Here is a 20,225-nt window from a genome sequence, read left to right on the forward strand (position 1 = left end):
CCTTTGGGACCTCAGTGAAGACTCAGAGAGCTCCGTTTTCCTGTCTTGTTACATTTACTTATAAGAAAGTATTGTTCTCTGTCCTAAAGTCACCCAGACACTGTTAGCTACTAGACTGTGTCAGAGTGATCTGACAGCAGCGCCTCTTAATGCCACTCACTTGGCACCTCTCGTTTATTGTCTTGTACAGTTAGGAGACTTTCCAGCTGAGATCACTGTACTGTAGTATAAAGCACACTGGATTCGAGCCAGAGACGACCTGTGTTTCCATCCTAGCTTGGAAGGCTGCTTTCTGAGCAAGGGCTCTGATCTCCAGTTTCTTCATCTGCAAACTGGATGTAACAATGCCTTCCTCACGGGGTTTTGGTGGGAACTGAAGAAGATGATGCATGGAAAGGCATTTTGTACCTTAGGCTGAAAACCTGCACTGTCAGGCACCACATAGCACACCACCATCCCAGTGCACTGTCACATGGGCCATCTAGGTAGGTATTTGGACGGCTATTTTATAACAATGTTGAGGCTCCAATAAATGAATGAATTTTCCAAGAATGACGCTCAACGATCTAATCAAGAGTCATATTTTTCCCACGATATTTACACTGTCAATGAAGACGGAGAAAGGACTGAGAAGCCCAAGAGCCACTATGAGGATCTGTCCTTAAAGGTCGGTTCCAGGGGCTGTGCATCTTGGAGACAGCAGGGACTGTCCTCTCTCCCTTTGTCCCCCCTGCCCCACTGTGGCCTTCCGGAAGAGAGGAGGGTCCCAGAAGTCACGCCCCCTCTCCTGCTCCCCAGGGTCTCTTAACCCAAATCCATCCAGAACGTGGTAAAATGTGCCACAGCTCTTTGAAGTCAACTATTAAAATTGAGATGTAATACACAGCTGCATGTATTTAATTCCTCATAAGGAGATTACAATTTGCTTTTCCTTTCTCATTTATTTCATTCAACCAACAGAAGTCAGAATGCCCTTACTGATGAGGTGTCAGGCAAGAATCCATTTTTTAAATGTACAGGCTGAAGAAATAAGCAGGAAAGGCTTGGCAGACTGACTGCCACACAGTAGCATGGGCACAAGAAGCCACTGTGGGGTTTTCCTGCCAAGAAGCTTTTGAGTGAAATTTCTCTACCCATGAAAAATCATTAGCACTGACACCGTGGGGATAATCAATTCTCATTCTTATGGCTAAGGCAGAAATTCTCCCGTGTATGTGGTTCTGGAAAATTCTTCTCACACATACTGATGATAGACCCCAATCTACTAAGCAATATTAGCTAATAATTATAGTAACTAATAATTATAACTGAAATCCTAATTAATATTCATTAACAGTAACTAATAATAACAATTATAGTAGCAACTAATATTAACTAATAGTAGCTAGTAAGTATAAATAACATTCACTAATCATTAGAACATTTCTTGAGTGCTGATAAACACTTGACACCATGCAGGGCACCCACGCACATCATTTCATCAGTCCTCATGACAACACTACGAGGTAGGCACTATTCTTATCCTCATTTTACAGACAAGGAAATTGAGGCTCAACAAGGTGAAATAATTTTCCCAAGGTCATACAGTTACAAGTGGCACTGAAACATTTGCTTAGGGAACCAAAACTAACTAGGCTTTTCCAAGACCCTGGGATGAACGTTGCCTCTCCAGGTCATCCGAAGCTACTAAATTAGGGGCCCAAACTTCAAGAATACAGGACATCAAATAAACCTTAAAGATCCATTAACTTATTGATTGTCTTCTGAAGAATATGTAGACCAGGTCTACAGACTATATGGAGGGCTGGCAGGTAAGAGGTAAAGTTTTCAGCAATGAGCATCAACAACATATTTAGAGCCCACCAAAACCATTTCCCCCCAAAAAAATATTTTTTATCCAATAGTCAAAAAATTTACTCCTTCTCGATCAACTGAAAGTTTCAGCAGTCATCAACAGCCACAAAAGATTTTGCAGAGTTTCACATTTGGAGAGTGTTCTCATCTTTTTCGGCTAATTTGTTCTAGAGATCACTAAAACAATCGCTGCTCAGTTGTGCTTAGCAGAAGGGGCAGCTTTCTTCTCACCCTCTCTGGAAACCTCATGAACTTTCGGGGCTGGGGGTGGTGGCACTCAGCGGCTGTCTTCACCCAGCCAATGGCTTACTCTGGGTACCGTCTCTGGCAGAGTGGCTGCTGAAATCCCAGCTGAAACCTGAGATCCTCCAGAAACTAGATATAAAAGGAAACAGCCGCCTTGCTGGTCTCTAACTCTTGGGTGTAATAAAACTGTTTTTTCTCTCCACAGCCTTCCTAACTGCTGCTAAAATGCTGGTCGAAATATCAGGACCAGACAGACAGACGCTATATAGGTTCAAGCCTAAAATCAAAGTCTGACCCATTTCCAAAGAGATATGTGTCACTTCATCACCCCTATTTCTTTTTCTTTTTCTTTTTTTTTTTTGAGACGGAGTCTCGCTCTGTCACCCAGGCTGGAGTGCAGTGGCGCAATCTCGGCTCACTGCAAGCTCCGCCTCCCGGGTTCACGCCATTCTCCTGCCTCAGCCTCTCTGAGTAGCTGGGACTACAGGCGCCCGCCACCACGGCCGGCTAATTTTTTGTATTTTTAGTAGAGACGAGGTTTCACCGTGGCCTCGATCTCCTGACCTCGTGATCCGCCCACCTCGGCCTCCCAGAGTGCTGGGATTACAAGCGTGAGCCACCGCGCCCGGCCCATCACCCCTATTTCTTACGGCAGGTCCAGCCTGCACAGAATGAAGGCCAGAATCGAAGAGGTGGATGCTGTCGAGAAAATTAGACAAAGCACTGTTAGGAAGGTCGGCTTTCAGCTCTTACTTTGGGGCCGTCTGAATGCCTGGAGTGTTTGTAACTGTGGCCTGAGAGACGTCTGCTCTGGCCACTGTGACATCACTTTCCTCAAACAATGTATTACACATGCTAACTTTACACTTTCAGTATGGTTACATCATTGCATGGCATATACAAGTGATTACACCCCAGAGTCATTTTAGCAATCTGGTTCATCATCCACTCCAAACAGTGTTACACAAAGTATCATTTATTTACAATTTTAAATTAGTTTAAGCCTTGCAGAATGAATGGCAGAAACACACACAAAAAAGTCCCTGCTTCTATGATATTCACAAGGCAACACAACACAAACCACATGTTAAAAATTCTAGCGTCAAGTCCGCCTCCTTACTCGAATCCCTTTTCACACCCAACCATCCAGATTACACCCTTTCCATGCTTTTTCATCACCATGAAATCAAATGCAGAAAGCAAAGGGCGCACATACTTATTGCAGAGCCACAGCTGACTACACGCAAAAAAGAAACTGAAGGCCAACGTTGGCCATATTTCCAACCCTAAGTTATTCAGAAAAGAGTATAGGAAGAAAGAGTCCACCAGACACCTACCGCTATGGACCCAGAAGATGTAGCAACAAACACTTTGATAACCATTTCGACAGTTGGAAAGAGGACTCCCCCCAACACACCCCTGTTAGGGAATGCGCCGCTAGACAAATCCTGACAGTGACACGGGCGAGCAAGTGCCAGGTCGGGGCTGGCGGGGCTCCAGCACTCCCACTCCAACTTAAGAGGCTCTGTCTCTCCAAGGAGCAGCAGAGGCATCTTGGGCTCCCCCCTCCATTGGCCCAGGAATATTTTGGGAATCTGTCATGAAAATATTTGATTGGTTGATAAAAGCAGCCACTGGACCCTTTCCCTATCACTTTAAACGCCCGACAACAGTCCCTAAAAGGCCAGGCTGTGCTGTGCACCAATCGGAGACCTGTACAGAGATGCCTTGGGGCAAAGGAAGGTGGGGCCCCGGTAACAGAGCAGCAGGAGGCGAAAGAAGTGAGGGAGGAGCTCTTGGGAGCTGGAAAAGCCCAGAAAACACCACCTCAGTCTAGGAGGAGGCTGGGTTTACAGGGCTTTTGGCAAACAAATAAACTGGAAGGGTCAGAATGGCCACAGAGGCCTTTAAGTAAAGAGCAACTTTGTTGTTTTTTTTTCCTGGCAGGTTAAAAAAAAAATTTTAAGTAAACTGTCATACAATAGAAATCCCTTTAAGAGTGAATGTTTCCAGTGCGCTCTCTTTCCCACCTGTTTCTCCTAAAGAACAGAAACTGACCAGCCATGGGCCATCTAAAGTTTCACTGACATCCAGGGAGGCACGGAAATAGCCGCTGGCTTGTCAATACTCATGACTGCAACAACCAATTGTCTCACTATTTTATTTACTTGTCACTGACTCGAAGCTTATTAACTATTTTAAAGTCCTTGGAAAAAAACCTAAATAATCCGGAAGGCTGAGGTGGAAGGATCCCGTGAGCCCTTTAGCCAGGAGTTTGAGGCTGCAGTGAGCTATGATCGCACCCACGGCACTCCAGTCTGGGTGACAGAACAAGACCTCATCTCTAAAACAAAACCAAATCAAACAAACAAACAAATTAAATTAAACGAATACAAAATCTAGCAAAGAAGCCCAAATGCCAGCTACCCAAACTCTTCTGATAGATTTCAAAATCAAGATCAAGGGCATTAGGGACAAAGGGCTAGTTTTTCAAGAAGCACTTGGGGGATATTTAGCTCTCTTAGATAACTGAGTCTCTTACTGTCTCTGTCTATTCTCCGGCTCCCTTTTTAAAATCCCCTGCTGCTCATCATGGATTGGGTAGCACCGACGTTCTGGAGCAGAGAGGAATCTCCCAGGCTTCTGTACTCCCTCTTCACCTGAGTCCCAGAGCCCCGAAGGCATGTTTCTCACCCCCTCAGGTAGGTGCCTGCAACAAGAAAAGACATCCTAGTCCCCGGAATATCCCAGTTCCCGGAATATCGCTTAAATGCCTCTACATCACAATGAATGACTGAGGTGACTACCAACGTTTAACTTTTGGCTTCAACATGTAAAGTTAGCTGCTCCAAAAATAAGGTCTTTGATGAAGATGATTAATGGCTCCCCAAATTTAAGTCAGTAGAATTATAAATTTTATTTTAAAGCACACCAAGGATTACAGATCAGTTTAATTTTTCTTTTCTGCATTTCCAAAATTTCTACAGTACGTATTATTTTTTCATACAATTATGTATTTTCAAACCTTAAAGTCTGCCACATAAGCATGCCATATTTCTCCAAATATTCTTGAAGAAAGTGGGGGCATATTTTCTAATGACTTTGTAAGTCAGTAACATAAACTATAGCTGGATTCTCATGTGCTCTAGAGAATACGCATCTCTTGATTTTATCAGGTGAAAACTGCCCTCAATAATGACACCTCCTCCATCTGCAAACCCTGGGGAGAAATTAATTTCCTACTCAAATAACAGCTAACAATTTGTAGGTGTTGTCCATGTGCCAGATCTGCTCTAGGTGCTTTGCATAAGCCATTCCCTTAACCTGTATAAGAACCCTAAAACTGTGTTCCATTATTATGCCTACTCACCATAAGGACATAGAACTAGAGATGATGGGAATAGGAAATGGCATATCCAAGACTTGAGCCCTACCCATTCCTCTCCACACCACACGAGAAAGCTCCTGAGATGCTACCCTCAAATTCCTAGTCTCCCTTTTCACTATGAATTCTTTTAAGTTTATTCTTTTCGAAATGACCATAAAAATGTACAAATTAAAAATCTGAAAACTCCAGCTGAAAGATTTCTTCTAATGTATTATTACACTAATGACACTAATGAGCTTCAACATAATTAACAGGAATACTGAACATTCCAAATGCATCTTAAAATAAAGCTCAATGAACCCCTGACTCACAAAATCCACTTCAGAAAGAAGCTGTATAATTTAGTGAAGATGCAGGCAGCCAACCATTCAACATCTCCAGTGCTTGCTGTTAACGTCTGTTCACAAAGACCAGGAGATCCACGGAGGAAGGAAAGGAGATTTTATTTTTAGGGGGAGATACAACCTGCAGATTGGGGAATACAGGAAAAACCAAAAATGCACATGCTGCAGAAGGGAGGAAGGAGCTGGTATCTGTGTCTTATAGAGTCAGCCTTACATACATACTGAGCAAGGTTGCAGAGGATCTACTAATATTTATAAGGAAATTCAGGCACGTGTGCAGTGGGTAAACATATATGTATCATACATTTCATGTTCACTTTGGGGTGGAGTTCTAGCATTAAAATGAGATGGAATTTGGCTCTTTACATCAACAGGTGAACTATAGGGCACAAAGACATTTTATGCGCAATTTCTATAAGCTGGCCAAAATTGGCTGGAGGTCTGCAGCTGTTTATCAATAAAGAATGTTTATAAGACCAGTCCTTTGTCCAACTGGAATTGTAGTAGGTCCGCAAGGCGTTTGGGGGTGGGGGTGGGGGCACGTACTGAGGGAGGGAATGTTTCCATTGGCTGGCATCAGGCAGTCTATCGGGGTCAGTTGGAAATTTTCCAGCTGAAGTTGTGTTGGCTATGCTTTTTTGAAGCTGGTTTCTGCTTACTTAATAGCAGTTAATAATGCAAAAATATATAACTAACCCCTCATCCTTCTGGCTGTGACATTCTGGGGGTTTTGTTTTGTTTTGTTTTTGTTTTTTTGTTTCTGTCACCAGGCTGGAGTGCAGTGGCTTGATCTCAGCTCACTGCAACCTCCACCTCCCAGATTCAAGTGATTCTCCTGCCTCAGCCTCCCAAGTAGGACATTCTGTTTTTGGTGTATCTCATTTTAGGAAACAAGAGTTCATTTTGTCCATCTGTTGGAGTATATTTTAACAAGTCAAATAACATCACTTTTTGATTTGACTAATTTTGATTTAAAGACATGAGGTACTGGGCTACAAACTTCATGGAGACCCCCAGATGATCTCATGATAAATGATACCAGATGATATGTTTTGATTTACATAACTTTACAGATAACTTAAAATGTCAAATAAAGACATGTTTATTATGTAGAATGATGGAAATGATTACTGTAATAACTGTAGTGGGTTGAATATTATTCACCAAAATTCATGTTCACCCAAACCTCAGCATGTAACCTTATTTGGAAATAGAGTCTTTACAGATGTAATCAGTTCAGGGGGGTCTTGTGATTAAATCATCCTGGATTTAGGGTGGGCCCTAAGTCCAATGACTGGTTGTCCTTATAAGAAGACAAGACAGGGAGACACAGAGAAGAACACCCTGTGAAGATGGAAGCAGAAATTGGAGTGGTGCTGCCACAAGCCAAGGAATAGCAGGAGCCCCCAGAAGCTGGAAGACTCAAAAAATTCTCCCTAAGAGCCTTCAGAGGAAACATGGACTTTCAGACAACTTGGTTTCATACTTCTGACCTCCAGAAATGTGAGAAGATAAAGTTCTATTGTTCTAAGCCCCTAAGTTCATGGTAATCTGTTACGGCATCCCTAGGAACCTAAGAACCTAATATAGAGAAATAAAGGCTATGCTTATTATGTGGCATGATGGAGATGGCCACCAGAATAGTGAAAGGCTATGGCTCTTCTCCTTCCATTGTATACACAGAAAAGAACGCCCCTTCAAAGGCAAAAGCAAAGGCCGAGCACGGTGGCTTACGCCTGAAATCCCAACATTTTGGGAGGCCGAGGCGGGCAGATCACTTGAGGTCAGGAGTTCAAGGCCAGCCTGGCCAACATCGCAAAACTCCATCTCTACTAAAAATACAAAAAGAATTAGCCAGGTGTTGTGACTCACACCTGTAATCCCAGCTACTCAGGAAGCTGATGCAGGAGAATCGCGTGAACCCAGGAAACGGAGGTTGTGGTGAACTGGGATGGCGCCACTGCACTCCAGCCTGAGCGACAGAGTGATACGTCTCAAAAAAAAAAAAAATAGCAAAAGCAAAGAAAGATTCAAGGGCAGATTTGCAGAGTGACTTACCATGTCTACAGACTGGGAAAAGCTGGTATAAAAGAGGAGGAAACCACTCTAAGGAAACTCTACCTTTCAATTCCTCCAGTCCTGAGCTCCAGGGTTGGATGTTCCCTCAACGGCAAAACTCCGCTCTTGTTACTGTCATGGGACCACCATCAGCCACCAAGCATCAGCCCATCTTTCCATAATGTCAAGTCTAGAGTGACATTTGTCTACTGCTTGCCTACCTGGAGATGTTGCCCCGCCCACCACCACCATCAAAAACAACCAGCACCCATCTTATACGGACAATTCCTTACCTAAGGAGTTCTAGAAATGCATGGCCCACCAAAACTCGGGGTGGGTCATGCATTTCTAGAGGAAGAAATGGTGATATGGAGAGAAAGCTTGTCCTAACCCACTTCTACCAAAGCAGGATTAAAGTCAATTTGAAAAAAAAACACCTGTTTCTCCTTTTATACAAAAACCAAGTGCAGAAACTATAAAGAGAAATGTAATAAGCTTGACTCTACACAAACTCCAAAATACACTGTAAACAAAAGTAAAGGTAACTGACAAACTGAGGAAATATTTGCAACGTATATCACAAGCCAAGTTTTCAAGCATCAAAAGTCCTTACAAAACCAATTTTTACAAAGATGAATGTCAAGTTTTAAAATGGACAAAAGACAGGAAAATGCAAATCACACAACACGGACAAATGGCACTAAAGATATGGGAAAAAGTCTATTCTTCCTACTAACAAGGAAGTGAATACAATTAAAGATGCCAATTTTTGACAATAAAATGGGCAAAAAAATTTTAAGAAAAAAGAGAATTTCCAGCCGGGCGCGGTGGCTCACGCTTGTAATCCCAGCACTTTGGGAGGCCAAGGCGGGCGGATCACAAGGTCAGGAGATCGAGACCACGGTGAAACCCCATCTCTACTAAAAAATACAAAAAATTAGCCGGGCGTGGTGGCGGGCGCCTGTAGTCCCAGCTACTCGGAGAGGCTGAGGCAGGAGAATGGCGTGAACCCGGGAGGCGGAGCTTGCAGTGAGCCGAGATTGCGCCACTGCACTCCAGCCCGGGCGACAGAGCGAGACTCTGTCTCAAAAAAAAAAAAAAAAAAAAGAAAAAAGAGAATTTCCAATGCGGGCCAAGGATTGGGACACTTACTGGAAGGCAGTTTCCCTCTACCTTTAGAAAGCCTCAAAGTGAGCATGTGCTTTGGCCCTGCAACCTCACGTGTAGGAATTTATCCTAAGGAAACAGTCAGGGGTGACCTCAAAGATCCATCTGCAAGGATATTCAACATGGCTTTGATGCAGGAAAAAAAGTAAGTAAAAGGAAACAATGTAAGTCTTCCTAAATTATGCCAAATTCCTATGCTGTCATTAAAAAACACCTATAACTCCATCATCTAGGTGATTTTGACTTTTGCTTTGGACTTGCCTGTACGTTTCTAAATTCTCTATGCCAAACATGCATTGTTTTGTCATCAGATTTTGTTTTGCAAAACAAAACAAAAAAATCGTCTTTATGACAAGGGGTTAATAGGGGAACTGTGCTTCCCAGGCATTGACCAGGCGTCTACATGCTGCCTAGCAGCCTACCGGCAGGGGTCTACACCCACCTACTGACTCAAGTCACCTAAGGCTGGCAGAGCCTTAAGAGGTCGGGAGAGCGCCAGAGCGCGTGAAGCACGACAGGCTCCCTCGCTCCCGGTGCGGCCACGGGGGAAGGCAGGGTCCCGGGCGCCGAACAGCGACGGCAGGAGGCTCGTTTACAGACGTCTATACAAGCAACTCACTTCCAGCCACCGAAGACAAACGCGAGGCCACACTGACCTCCAGGCCCAGGACGCCCCTCCCCGCTGCGGCGACTGCTGCCCGAGTGCGCATGCGCACTCCGAGCCCCCGCTGGCCGGCGCTTCCCAGGAGGCCCCGCGCGCGGGTTTCCATGGCGATGCGCCGGCGCTGCAGGATTGGCGCAGTCGCGGGAACAGCGCGGAGCAGGTAACCGCTCTGCTGCCGCCGTCGTACCCCGCGGCCGGTTGCCCTGTTACAGCCCCAGCGCTGGTCCCTTCCGGACCCGCCTGTTACGCTCTTTCTGGGCTTCCGGTATCGCCGGTCACTCAGTCCTCGCCCCTGCCTGCCTCGCTGGCACCCAGCCGTTTCCTCCTCGCGGCGCTGTCTGCCAAGGAACAGCTACCCCGGCTCTGCAGTGACCGGGCGCCCCGGCGACACACGTACTCTCAGGCCCGCTGGGCAGGGGGACAGCCTGGGCCGAGGTGACCGAGCGCGCCCGGGGCCGCGCCTGGGTCTGGCGAGGGGGCGGAGGCCGATCTTACTGCCGCCCCACCGAGGGAACTTTGGGGTTTTTCTATCTGAATCTTCTATCTGACCTGCGATTTTGCCTCTGTTTACTTGCTGTTTTGCTTTGGATTAGTTTTTCTTTCTAACAGCGCTGGCATCTCCCTATCTCGTAGGAATCTAAATCTTTTGAGATGTTTTCTCGGTCTGTGTTTGTCCCCTACTCACCCAGCCTCGGGGCGCTTTATCCACACCCTCCCCTCAGCGTGTTAACGTTTCGTTGCCACATTAAGCCAATAGTTAACTTTTTTCAGAGACCAGTTTTTTTCACGGCTGAATGTGAGCTTGAGCCTTTTTTCTGTCTACACTCAATCCCTAGATGAACTCATCCAGTCTCCTGTACTCAGAGCCTATCTGAATGCCAGTGGGCCCCAAGTGTGCATTCCCAGCCCTCGCCCCTCCCCTGAACACTAGACCCCTGCATTCAGCTGCCTGTCTACGGCGTCTCAAACAGCTCGTCCAAAATAGCTCTCACTAATTCCCCAAGCCAAGCCTGTCCTCCCACAATCTTAACCCATCATAGTTGCTGGAAATTCCATCCTCCAGTTGCCCGAGTCTTGCATCCTGCTTGAGTCTTGTTTTTCTCTTCCTCACCTTCAGTCTCTCAGCACTGCCTTCAAAATGCACCCAGAATAGATTCACAATTCCACCATTTCTCTCAACCGCCACTGTCACCACCTTGGTCCAGGCCCCCATCATCTGGTGCCTGGATTATTTTACTTGCTTCCTAATTGGTTTCCCTGAGCCTGCCGCTCCCCCACTTGAGCATGACAGTCTTAATGCTATTTCCCCGTTCTCTGTCATTTCGTATGAATAAGTTTTTTAAGGGATTATATAAATTACAATTTCCTTATATAAATTACAACTTCCATAGATAAAAGTGCAGTATTTTCAGTATGTATTTTGCAAATTGCAACTTTTAAACCGGGTCAACAAGGCCATATAAGCATCCTGCTAACAAGCTAAAAATGTAAAGACACCCCTTAGCTTTGTTAGGTATAAATATGACAGTGCCCCTGGAACAGAACTATGGCAAGAGCTTTACAAGGGACTGTCCTGAAGAACAAAAGAACCCAGAGCCTTCTTCCCAGCGCAAAGACAGGAATCATGTAGGAGTTTAAGCTCTTCCTTTTTTATTTTTTAGAGAAGCACCAAAAGAGGCAAACTGAGATGCAGACAAATGATACCCGTATGGTGATCATTTTGAATAGTAAGTACCTGGGTGCTGATACCGCGATCAATGTGACAGGTCCCTGCCCTCAAGGAGCTAAGGTCCCTAGCCAATCTCTTTTTTTTTTTTTTTTTTTTTTTTTGAGACAGAGTCTCACTCTGTCGGCCAGGCTGGAGTGCAGTGGCACGATCTCGGCTCACTGCAACCTCCATCTCCCGGGCTCAAGCAATTCTCTTGCCTCGGCCTGAGTAGCTGGGATTACAGGTATGCGCCACCATGCCCAGCTAATTTTTGTATTTTTAGTAGAGACGGGGTTTCACCTTGTTGAGTTGGCCAGGCTGGTCTCAAACTCCTGACCTCAGGTAATCTGCCTGCTTCGGCCTTCCAAAGTGCTGGGATTACAGGCGTGAGCCACTGCGCCCGGCCCTACCCTTGCCACTCTCTTAAACTCCTAGCCCCATCTTTTCTCTTTTGCCATCAGGTAAAACCCCAGTTAACCAAAGTAAAAGAGTAGGATTGCCACAGTTAGCTGAGGGTCTATAGGAGATTGCACTTCATAAATGACCATTTTACTCAGATTTGATCTCCTACCACACCCTTGTGCTGTCACTTCATAGAGAAACTTGAAGCTGTCACATGGGAATCCCCTCATTCTTCAGCTCCCAAAACTGTAAGCCTTATTTATATCTGTTCCTACCTTCCTTCCTCCTCCTAACCAAGGCCACTGCCTCTCCGTGCTTTGGATCCCATCCATTTCCACTTGCCAAAAACTCTGCCCTGTCAGGTACGCATTCCCTCTCCTGTATGATCACCTATTCCATCTCAGCTGGCTCCTTGCCATGGTTTTGAAGCATGTTCAAGTGTCCCATCACAAAAGAGAAAAAAAAGAATCTTTGACCCCCATGTTCCCCTTCAGTTTCCAGTTATTGTCCAATCCCTTATCCCTTTCAACAGGCAAACTTTAAAGAACTGCCATATTCAATGCCTCTATTATTTGTCTCTCACTCCTCAGCCAGTCCGGCTTCCCTCTTCATCTCTGCTAAAACAAAAAACAGGAATGAGACATTTTCAGGCCTCATCTTGCTCAGTCTCTCAGTGGCATTTGAAACTGCTTCCCCCATTTCACTCTACAAACACTGTCTTCCCTTGGCTTCTGTGACCACCCCTGACTCTTCTGCTTTCCCTGCTGCCATTCTGGCTCACCCTCCTCTCCCAGGCTCCTTAATGTTGGAGATTCTCAAAGCTCGGCATCTGTTCCCATTTTATTCTCCATTGCGCCCCTTCATCTAGCACAAGGCACAGATTCACACGCACAGCTTTTAAGTTCCAGCCATGTGCTCTTGACTCCCACCTTTTTCCAACTTGACCTTTTCTCAGCTAGCTGAGACTCGTAGGTTCAGCTAGCTGCATGACGGTGTTTCTTAATATCACCCAGTCTCCTCCAATTCAACATGCACAAAACCAAACAACCCCACTTCCCAACCACAGCTGGGACCTCTTCCATTGTACCTAGGATTCCTCCTTGACCCTTACCACACCCCAACACCCAGTGAATCCTTAAGCCCAGGTGAGGTTGTCTCCTGGGCATCTTTCACATCTCTTCATTGTTGTGAACACCTAAGTCCAAACTACCTTCATTCAGCCTGCTGCAGTCCTGTACCAGCTGGTGTCCCCACATCCCCTCTGGCTTGTCTCGATTCTTCACCCTGTAGCCAGAGTAACCTCTTCAGAAGGCAGAGCTGATTATGCCATCCCTCCCCGCCTCCCTCTTGCCTACAGCCAGCTTCCCATTGCCCTTGGATTAATGATCCACATCATAAACATGCCTTCCCAAGGCCCTGCAGCTGTTCATCCCCGCCTGCTTCTCAAGACTCATCTGAAACCGCTGGCCCTTCTCACTGGGCTTCAGCCACATGGGCCTCCTCCACCCACCAGGCCTTGGCATTCTTTCCTCTCTGTGCATTGTTTTTCCCTCCTCTCTCTCATCCTCTCTTGCCTAGTTAGTTCCCACTGACCCTTCCTATCTCAACTCAGACAGTACTTCTACAGGGATAACTTCCCCGATCGCTGTCAGGATCAGGTTTCTTTATCTTCACAGAGTTGTATCTCCTTCCTTGAAGACACTCGGGACAGTCACTATTATGATGAGTTCATTACTGACTTAAGGCCCACAAAAACAGAAACATTTGCTGTTTGTGTTCATCATTGTATCTCCACACCCCACATAGTGCCTGGCACATAGTAAGCACTCAAATGAGTGCTGAAAGAATGAATGAAATGAACATTCTAATGTGTAAGAGATACTAAGTGCCGTGTGTTTTAGTACAATTCTATTAAAATAGAATGAAAATCCTAGTAAAAAATAATCAGGCAAACACTGAAAATTAAAAAGAATGTTGTGTCAGGGTAGCTAAAAACCGATACTTGTGTAAAGATTTGTAGCCCTTTACTCAGTGCAGTAGATTGCATTTGCCACCACTTGGTGGAAGTAGAGAGGCCTGGATTCTTATCCTAAAGGTGACTAGGGTGTCAGTCTGGTAGTGAATTCAAACATTTGTTCTAAAATATATAAAGTTGTTAAATTACCAAAACCTACATAGCATAGCTAGTCTGTAACCATACAAACTTTGAACGTGGCACATTTTCATGTTATCAAATAAACTTGAAATTGCTGATATATATAGGTATATTTCATTTATGGATTTTAGTGCTAGACTGGACCTTAGATGTCACTGAGAAATCAGCTAATTTCTTGCCTTAGACATTTGAGGCCTAATAGCTAGTTGTATTGGCAGAACTGGGAACATACCTTTTTTCTTCCACAGTATACTGCCTCTCAATCAGTGTTTTGTTCGTTTGGTTTTTTTTGGTTTTGAAACAGGGTCCCACTCCGTCCCTCAGGCTGGAATGTAGTTGTGCGATCACAGCTCACTGCATCACTGCAGCCTTGACTTCCTGGGCTCAGCCTCCTGAGTAGCTGGGACTGTCACACCCGGCTAATTTTTTTTTTTAGGAACAGGGTCTCACCATGTTGCCCAGACTGGTCTCAAACTCCTGGGCCCAAGTGTTCTGCCCGCCTCGGCCTCTCAAAGTGCTAGGATTACAGGTGTGAGCCACCATCCAGGCCAATCAGTGTTAAGAATCATAACCTCCCTTTGTCAATGTTTAGAATGACTCCCAAAATTTCTGAAGCAAAAAATTGGGACACATAAAAGTAGATAAAGTGTTTGAAATAATGTTCTTGAAAACCATAAGATATTGATTATCTTAGCTATATAATACCACATTTATAAGCTTAAAGAAGAGCTTTTCTGTTCATTTAACATTTTTGTCAAAGAGTTTAGATAGAGTTCAGGCTTTTCATTCAGTAGGAAGACCCTAAACTTGGGTCCGGCTGATGTTTTTTTCTAACCAGACAGGCTGTGCTTGTGGCAGAAAGACCACAAAAATGGTGCTGTGATCTTCTCAAGTGCCCATGGACACTAGTGAATGTCACCTGTCCCACCCTGGTAACATGAACCTTGATTACCTGTTCAAGCACGGATCTGCCAGGTTTCTCCACAGCCATCTGTTTTCCCTTTGCATTTGATTAGTACGTTGGGAAGAGATACTCTGACATGGTAAATCCCATTTTGTTTTGTTTTGTTTTGTTTTGAGACAGGGTCTCACTCTTGTCCGGGCTGGAGTACAGTGTTGGCATGATCAAATTCACTGCAGCCTCAGCCTCCCAAGTAGCTGGGACCATAGGTGTGTGCCACCACACCCAGCTAATTTGTCTTGTTTTGTTTTTTATAGAGATGGCATCTTCCTATGTTGCTCAGGCTGATGTATCCTCCTTATTGGTATTGATGTTCAAATTGCCCTATCTTTGACTAGTGGGAGCTTCTTAAAGCTGGCTCCTGTGCCCTTTTGATACACACCAGCCTTTCTTCTCCTTGCCTGCCTCAGGCTTAGGATCATCCATTTCTCCAAGGAACCCCAATTCATTTTAGCAGAGAATGGTATTTAGTGGAGAATGGTACAGTGTACTCATTGTTTCTGGGGTGTCGTTGATTCTAGGCCCTCTCAGAGAGCAGAGTTAGGGGAAAAATACACGCACGCATATACATACATATGCATATATGCATACACATACATTTATAGATATATATGCATGTAGATCTGTAACTGTATATACCTCCTTATATGTGTATGTGTGTGTATTTGAACCTGGCATTTCTCATTCTAATCCAACATTTCAGGGTTCTTTCCAGCCTTCCCTCTTTCAGACAGTAAGAAATTTGACCCCATGATTCTAAATATATTTACTTATGTCTTCAGTTAATTTGTTAGCTCTAATTAATTTCCTAACTTTGCCAGCTACCTGACACCTCTTTGTCACTCCTCCCCCTTACAACTACTTCACTCTGCTTTCTCAGCCTTTAGCCATGCTTCTGCCACTGCCTCTGCAGGAAAGCCACCTCCTTTTAAAAAAAATCTTCATGGAGTGCTTCTGAGAGGGTCGGCTGTTTTCTCCAGCTCATTTTTCCAAAGCAAACAATCCCACCAGCTATCTCGGGTTGGTCGTCTTGTTCCTAGATGTAGTCCAAGGCAAGGTAAAGCAAGCTGGTTTCTGGAACAATTAAGATATTTCCCAAAAACGTTTGAACTCACCATCTTCTCTGACTTCTTCAAATTTATAACAGTGCAGTTCATTTGCATTTAATAGCCTGCTTTTAGTCTCATTTTAATTTGTGATGTTTTTCAAGGTACCTGTATTAGTTCTGTATTGCTGCTATAACAAATTACCACAAACTCAGTGGCTTCAAATAGAGCTCTGGAGGTCAGAAGTCTGAAATGAGTCTTAAGGGGCTAAAGTTAGGATGTCAGCAGGACTGATTCCTTCTACAGGATCCAAGGGAGGATCATTCCCTTCCCTTTTCTAACTTCTAGAAAAGCCTGTATTCTGTGGCATGTGACCCCTTCTTCCATCTTGAAAGCCAGTGGCGTCATGTCTTCTCCCTCTGACTCTGCTTCTGTGATCACAGAGCCTTCTCACTCTGACCCCTCCTGTGTCCTTCTTAGACAGGCCCATGTGATTGCATTAGGTCCACATGGATAATCTGGGATAACTCAGGATAATCTTCCCACCTCAAGACCTGAAATTGATCACATCTGCAAAGTCTCTTTTGCTATATATAGTAACACTCACAGGTTCTAGGGATTAGGACATGGGCATCCTTAGGGGACCATTATTCAGCCTACCACTGTACCAAATGAAAGTCTTAAATCTTAAAAATGAGAATTTAACTCTTTATTTTACACGTAGACATTGATTGGAAAATGAACGTATCTTAGAGAACTTTACATATCTACACATACACAGATAAGCTTTATTTTTTATACTATGCATTATCAGTATTATTATTCATCACAGTTATAATAACAATAATATGTTTTATCTGATTCTTTAATTTTTGCCATTCTGGTAGATGAAGAATGGAATCTAATTGTTTTAATTTACATTTCATTATGAGTAAGCTCGAACATCTTTTTATATAACTCTTGGTTTTCTGTGTTTCTGTAATGTGCTTATTCTGTAATGCGTTCATATCTTTTGCCCATTTTACTAATGGATTATTTTAAGAGGTCTCTGTAAATTAAGGAAATTAGGTTTTTGTCATATGTATTGAAAATCTTTTTTCCGGTTTGTAAGATGTCTTTGAACTTTATTATTTTTTTAATTATAAGGAAGTTTTAAAATTTTTATGCAGTTATTTTTATCAGTTGTTTCCTTTATGGTTCTGGGCTTTATGTTTTTCCACACTCTGTGTTTTCTTATAATAATTTTTTAAACATTTACATTTTGAACCCATCTAACCATCATTTTAGTGTAAGAAATGCAGTAAGAATCTGCTTTTGTTTTGATTTCCAGGTAGATTCTAGCCTACCTCTCATCATTTACTGAAGTCCACTTTCTCTACCTTTATCTTACACTAGGTTACCATATGTATTTGTTTGTGTTTCTGTTTCTGAACTCTTTATTCCAGTATATTGTTCTGTCAAAGCATTAGTATCAGGCTATTTTAGTGACTGTAGCTTTATATCTCAGTATCTGATCAAAGTAGTCCCTTCTCATCATTTTTGTTCATATTTCTTTGTATTCTTTCATATTTATTTTTCTATATGAATTTTGTATCGATTGGTCAAATTTCATAAAATTACTCAGTATTTCACTGAGAATAGATTGATCATGTAGATTAAATTAGGGAGAATTTACAGCTTTATAATCTGTGTCCTTTTGATATAAGAACAAAATACGTCCTTCACTTAAATATTTTATTTCAGTAGTTTTAAAGTTTCCTTCATATTATTCATAGTAAACTTAGATGTTTTAAATATTTGGATATAGTAAGTGGGATATTTTTCATCTATTTTCTAAGTCGTTTTATTTTGCATATTGAAAAGATTATTTTTAGGGAGATAGCTAAGGTGGGAGAGGCTGAGGTGGGAGGACTGCTTGAGCCTAGCAGGTCAAGTCTGCAGTGAGCTGTGATCACACCACTGCACTCCAGTCTAGGCAACAGAGCAAGACCCCGTCTCAAAAGAAAGAACATTAGGTGGTTGGTTTAAGGCCTGGATTTTTCAAAAATGCACCACATAATCAGAAATTTGTATGTGGAAACTACACTTTTTATTGATAACAATAGAGAAGTGTAGTATATGTATATTAATATGAAGACTTCTGAAACAGTTTAATCAACTTAAAAGTGCAGTTATAGGCAGGCAGATCACAAGGTCAAGAGATCGAGACCATCCTGGCCAACATGGTGAAACCCTGTCTCTACTAAAAATACAAAAATTAGCTGGGCTTGGTGGCACGTACCTATAGTCCCAGCTACTCGGGAGGCTGAGGCAAGAGAATTGCTTGAACCCGGGAGGCAGAGGTTGCAGTGAGCCGAGATCATGCCACTGCACTCCAGCCTGGCGACAGAGCGAGACTCCATCTCGAAAATAAAATAAATAAAATTGGTAGCAGTCATTTTCTACTCATCCATTCCACCAACAAAAAAAAATAATTGTCTTTATAGTGAGACTACTCTTTGCCCATCCTGAGGAAACTAGATCCCTGACGTTAGGCTAGGCAAATTATTGAGCAGGAAAGATTGTGGATAATTTTGCTAATAAGGGATCTTCTCACTGAAACATTGACAGATTTTTTGATTTTTCAAGCATTTTTAAGAAGCTACAATTACTTCTAGCTATAAGGATCCTGCAAAATACAGACATCCACTGCAGTCAGTAGGTAATGGGACAACTCAGCATCCACAGAGGCTTATGACTTGCACATCCATGTGGGGAGGGCGGTAACACCTTCCAGTCCACCACCTTTCTCACAACTAAGTCTAGAAAGCCTCATTGGGGGACAGTATAATCTGGCAGAATTAAGAGTGAAGTTATTTATAGTCTTGCTTATTCTTATGTGGCTCTACAGGATTTCCATTGGAATTTTTTTTCTTTTTTGCCTGTTACATCAATTTTTATTAAACTAAGAGACTAAGATGGCCAGTCTTCTGCTTTATCAAACATGGGACAATCGAAGCTCACTTTAGTCTTCTGTGAGAGGCTTGCATTTTTTAAAGAAAAAAGGACAAAGTCAGGAGAGGGACAATTGCAAACGTCGTTTTTCAGGAATTCTCATTGGTCTACAGAAATAACAGTGATTGGCGATTAGATTGTTGTTTGAACCACAGGGTATGAGCTGTGGTGTCCAGCATATGGCATTGTTAGGTTAATTTATAGCTATTGGTGTTGTCAGTCAGAGCCCACGGAGCAAGCAGCTTAGAAATGATTACTTAGCTCAGCTGGGGAGATGGGGGGACGTGACTGCTGTCTCATTCCAATGCCTCTTTGGGCCTGGTCATTTAAAGCGGGTTGCATTCCTCAGATAAGCTTCTTTTCTTTCTCAACCCTATGGGATTGGTGGTGTCACTCACCTTTTACAGATGGACAAGAGCACTTAAGTGACAGGCAGACCCAAGTTCAAACCCAAGCCTGTCTGCCTTCAAATTGTCCATCACCTTCTACTCCATCACACTCCCTCCCACTGCTGTAGCTGGACAATTTGTGAATGTAACATGAAAAACACTCTTGAATTAAGCCTTTATCCAAAATTGCCTGCATAAGAAGACTTGTTGAAGGAGTGTTCTAAAGTGAGGAAGAAGGAGGGGCTTTAGCAGAAGTCAGCTGAACTCTAGCTTGAGTCAGAAACAACTGGCCAAAAAAACAAATTCTTCTTGCGGATTAGCAACCATTGTTTGAGCCATTTGGATTTACCAAGATAGGTGAGGAGGAAATTAGGGACTGAGGTCATGAGCAAGAGGGCAGGGAGGAACAGCTCCTGGGGACAAGGACAGGCAAGGCTATGAGGGCTACACTGGAGCATTTGTAGTCTTTCAGGATCCCTTACACCAACATCTGGGATTCTTCTTTTTTTTTTTTGAGACAGAGTTGGCCCTGTCACCCAGGCTGGAATGCAGTGCCGCGATCACAGCTCACTGCAACCTCTGCCTCCTGGACTCAAGTAATCCCACTTCAGCCTTCCAAGTAGCTAGGACTACAAGTGTGCACCACCACACCCCACTAATTTTTGTAATTGTTTTGTAGAGACAGGGTTTCGCCATGTTGCCCAGGCTGGTCCTGAACTTCTGAGTTCAAGCTATCCACCCACCTCAGCCTCCCAAAGTGCTGGTATTTCAGATGTGAGCCACAATGCCCGGCCTGGATTCTTCTTAATCTAGATGCAAAGGTTCACAAATAAAGATCTGCTTCTGCCC

The 20,225-nt window shown here is 43.6% G+C and overlaps 2 protein-coding genes across 9 annotated transcripts in view; one reads left to right on the top strand and one right to left on the bottom strand.

Annotated features, from left to right (window-relative positions):
* Nucleotides 1–3,653, bottom strand: part of SH3BGR (SH3 domain binding glutamate rich protein) — a 66,671-nt gene extending 63,018 nt beyond the window's left edge. For all 3 annotated transcript variants that reach the window (XM_055279726.1, XM_055279725.1, XM_055279727.2), the window contains exon 1: nucleotides 3,438–3,653. In XM_055279726.1, the coding sequence (XP_055135701.1) occupies nucleotides 3,438–3,653 (216 nt within the window). The remainder of the gene's footprint in view (nucleotides 1–3,437) is intronic.
* Nucleotides 3,654–9,825: 6,172 nt separating this feature from the next.
* Nucleotides 9,826–20,225, top strand: part of LCA5L (lebercilin LCA5 like) — a 36,581-nt gene continuing 26,181 nt past the window's right edge. For 3 of the 6 annotated variants that reach the window (XM_063640592.1, XM_063640590.1, XM_063640593.1), the window contains exons 1-2: nucleotides 9,833–10,156; nucleotides 11,383–11,448. The gene's annotated coding sequence lies outside the window, so the exon portion shown is untranslated. Of the gene's footprint in view, nucleotides 10,157–11,382; nucleotides 11,449–20,225 lie in introns of all 6 variants that reach the window. The other 3 variants (XM_055279723.2, XM_055279724.2, XM_063640591.1) reach the window with 2 other exon arrangements.

This window comes from Symphalangus syndactylus, chromosome 5 (assembly GCF_028878055.3).
Source record: "Symphalangus syndactylus isolate Jambi chromosome 5, NHGRI_mSymSyn1-v2.1_pri, whole genome shotgun sequence".
Classification (NCBI taxonomy): domain Eukaryota; kingdom Metazoa; phylum Chordata; class Mammalia; order Primates; family Hylobatidae; genus Symphalangus; species Symphalangus syndactylus.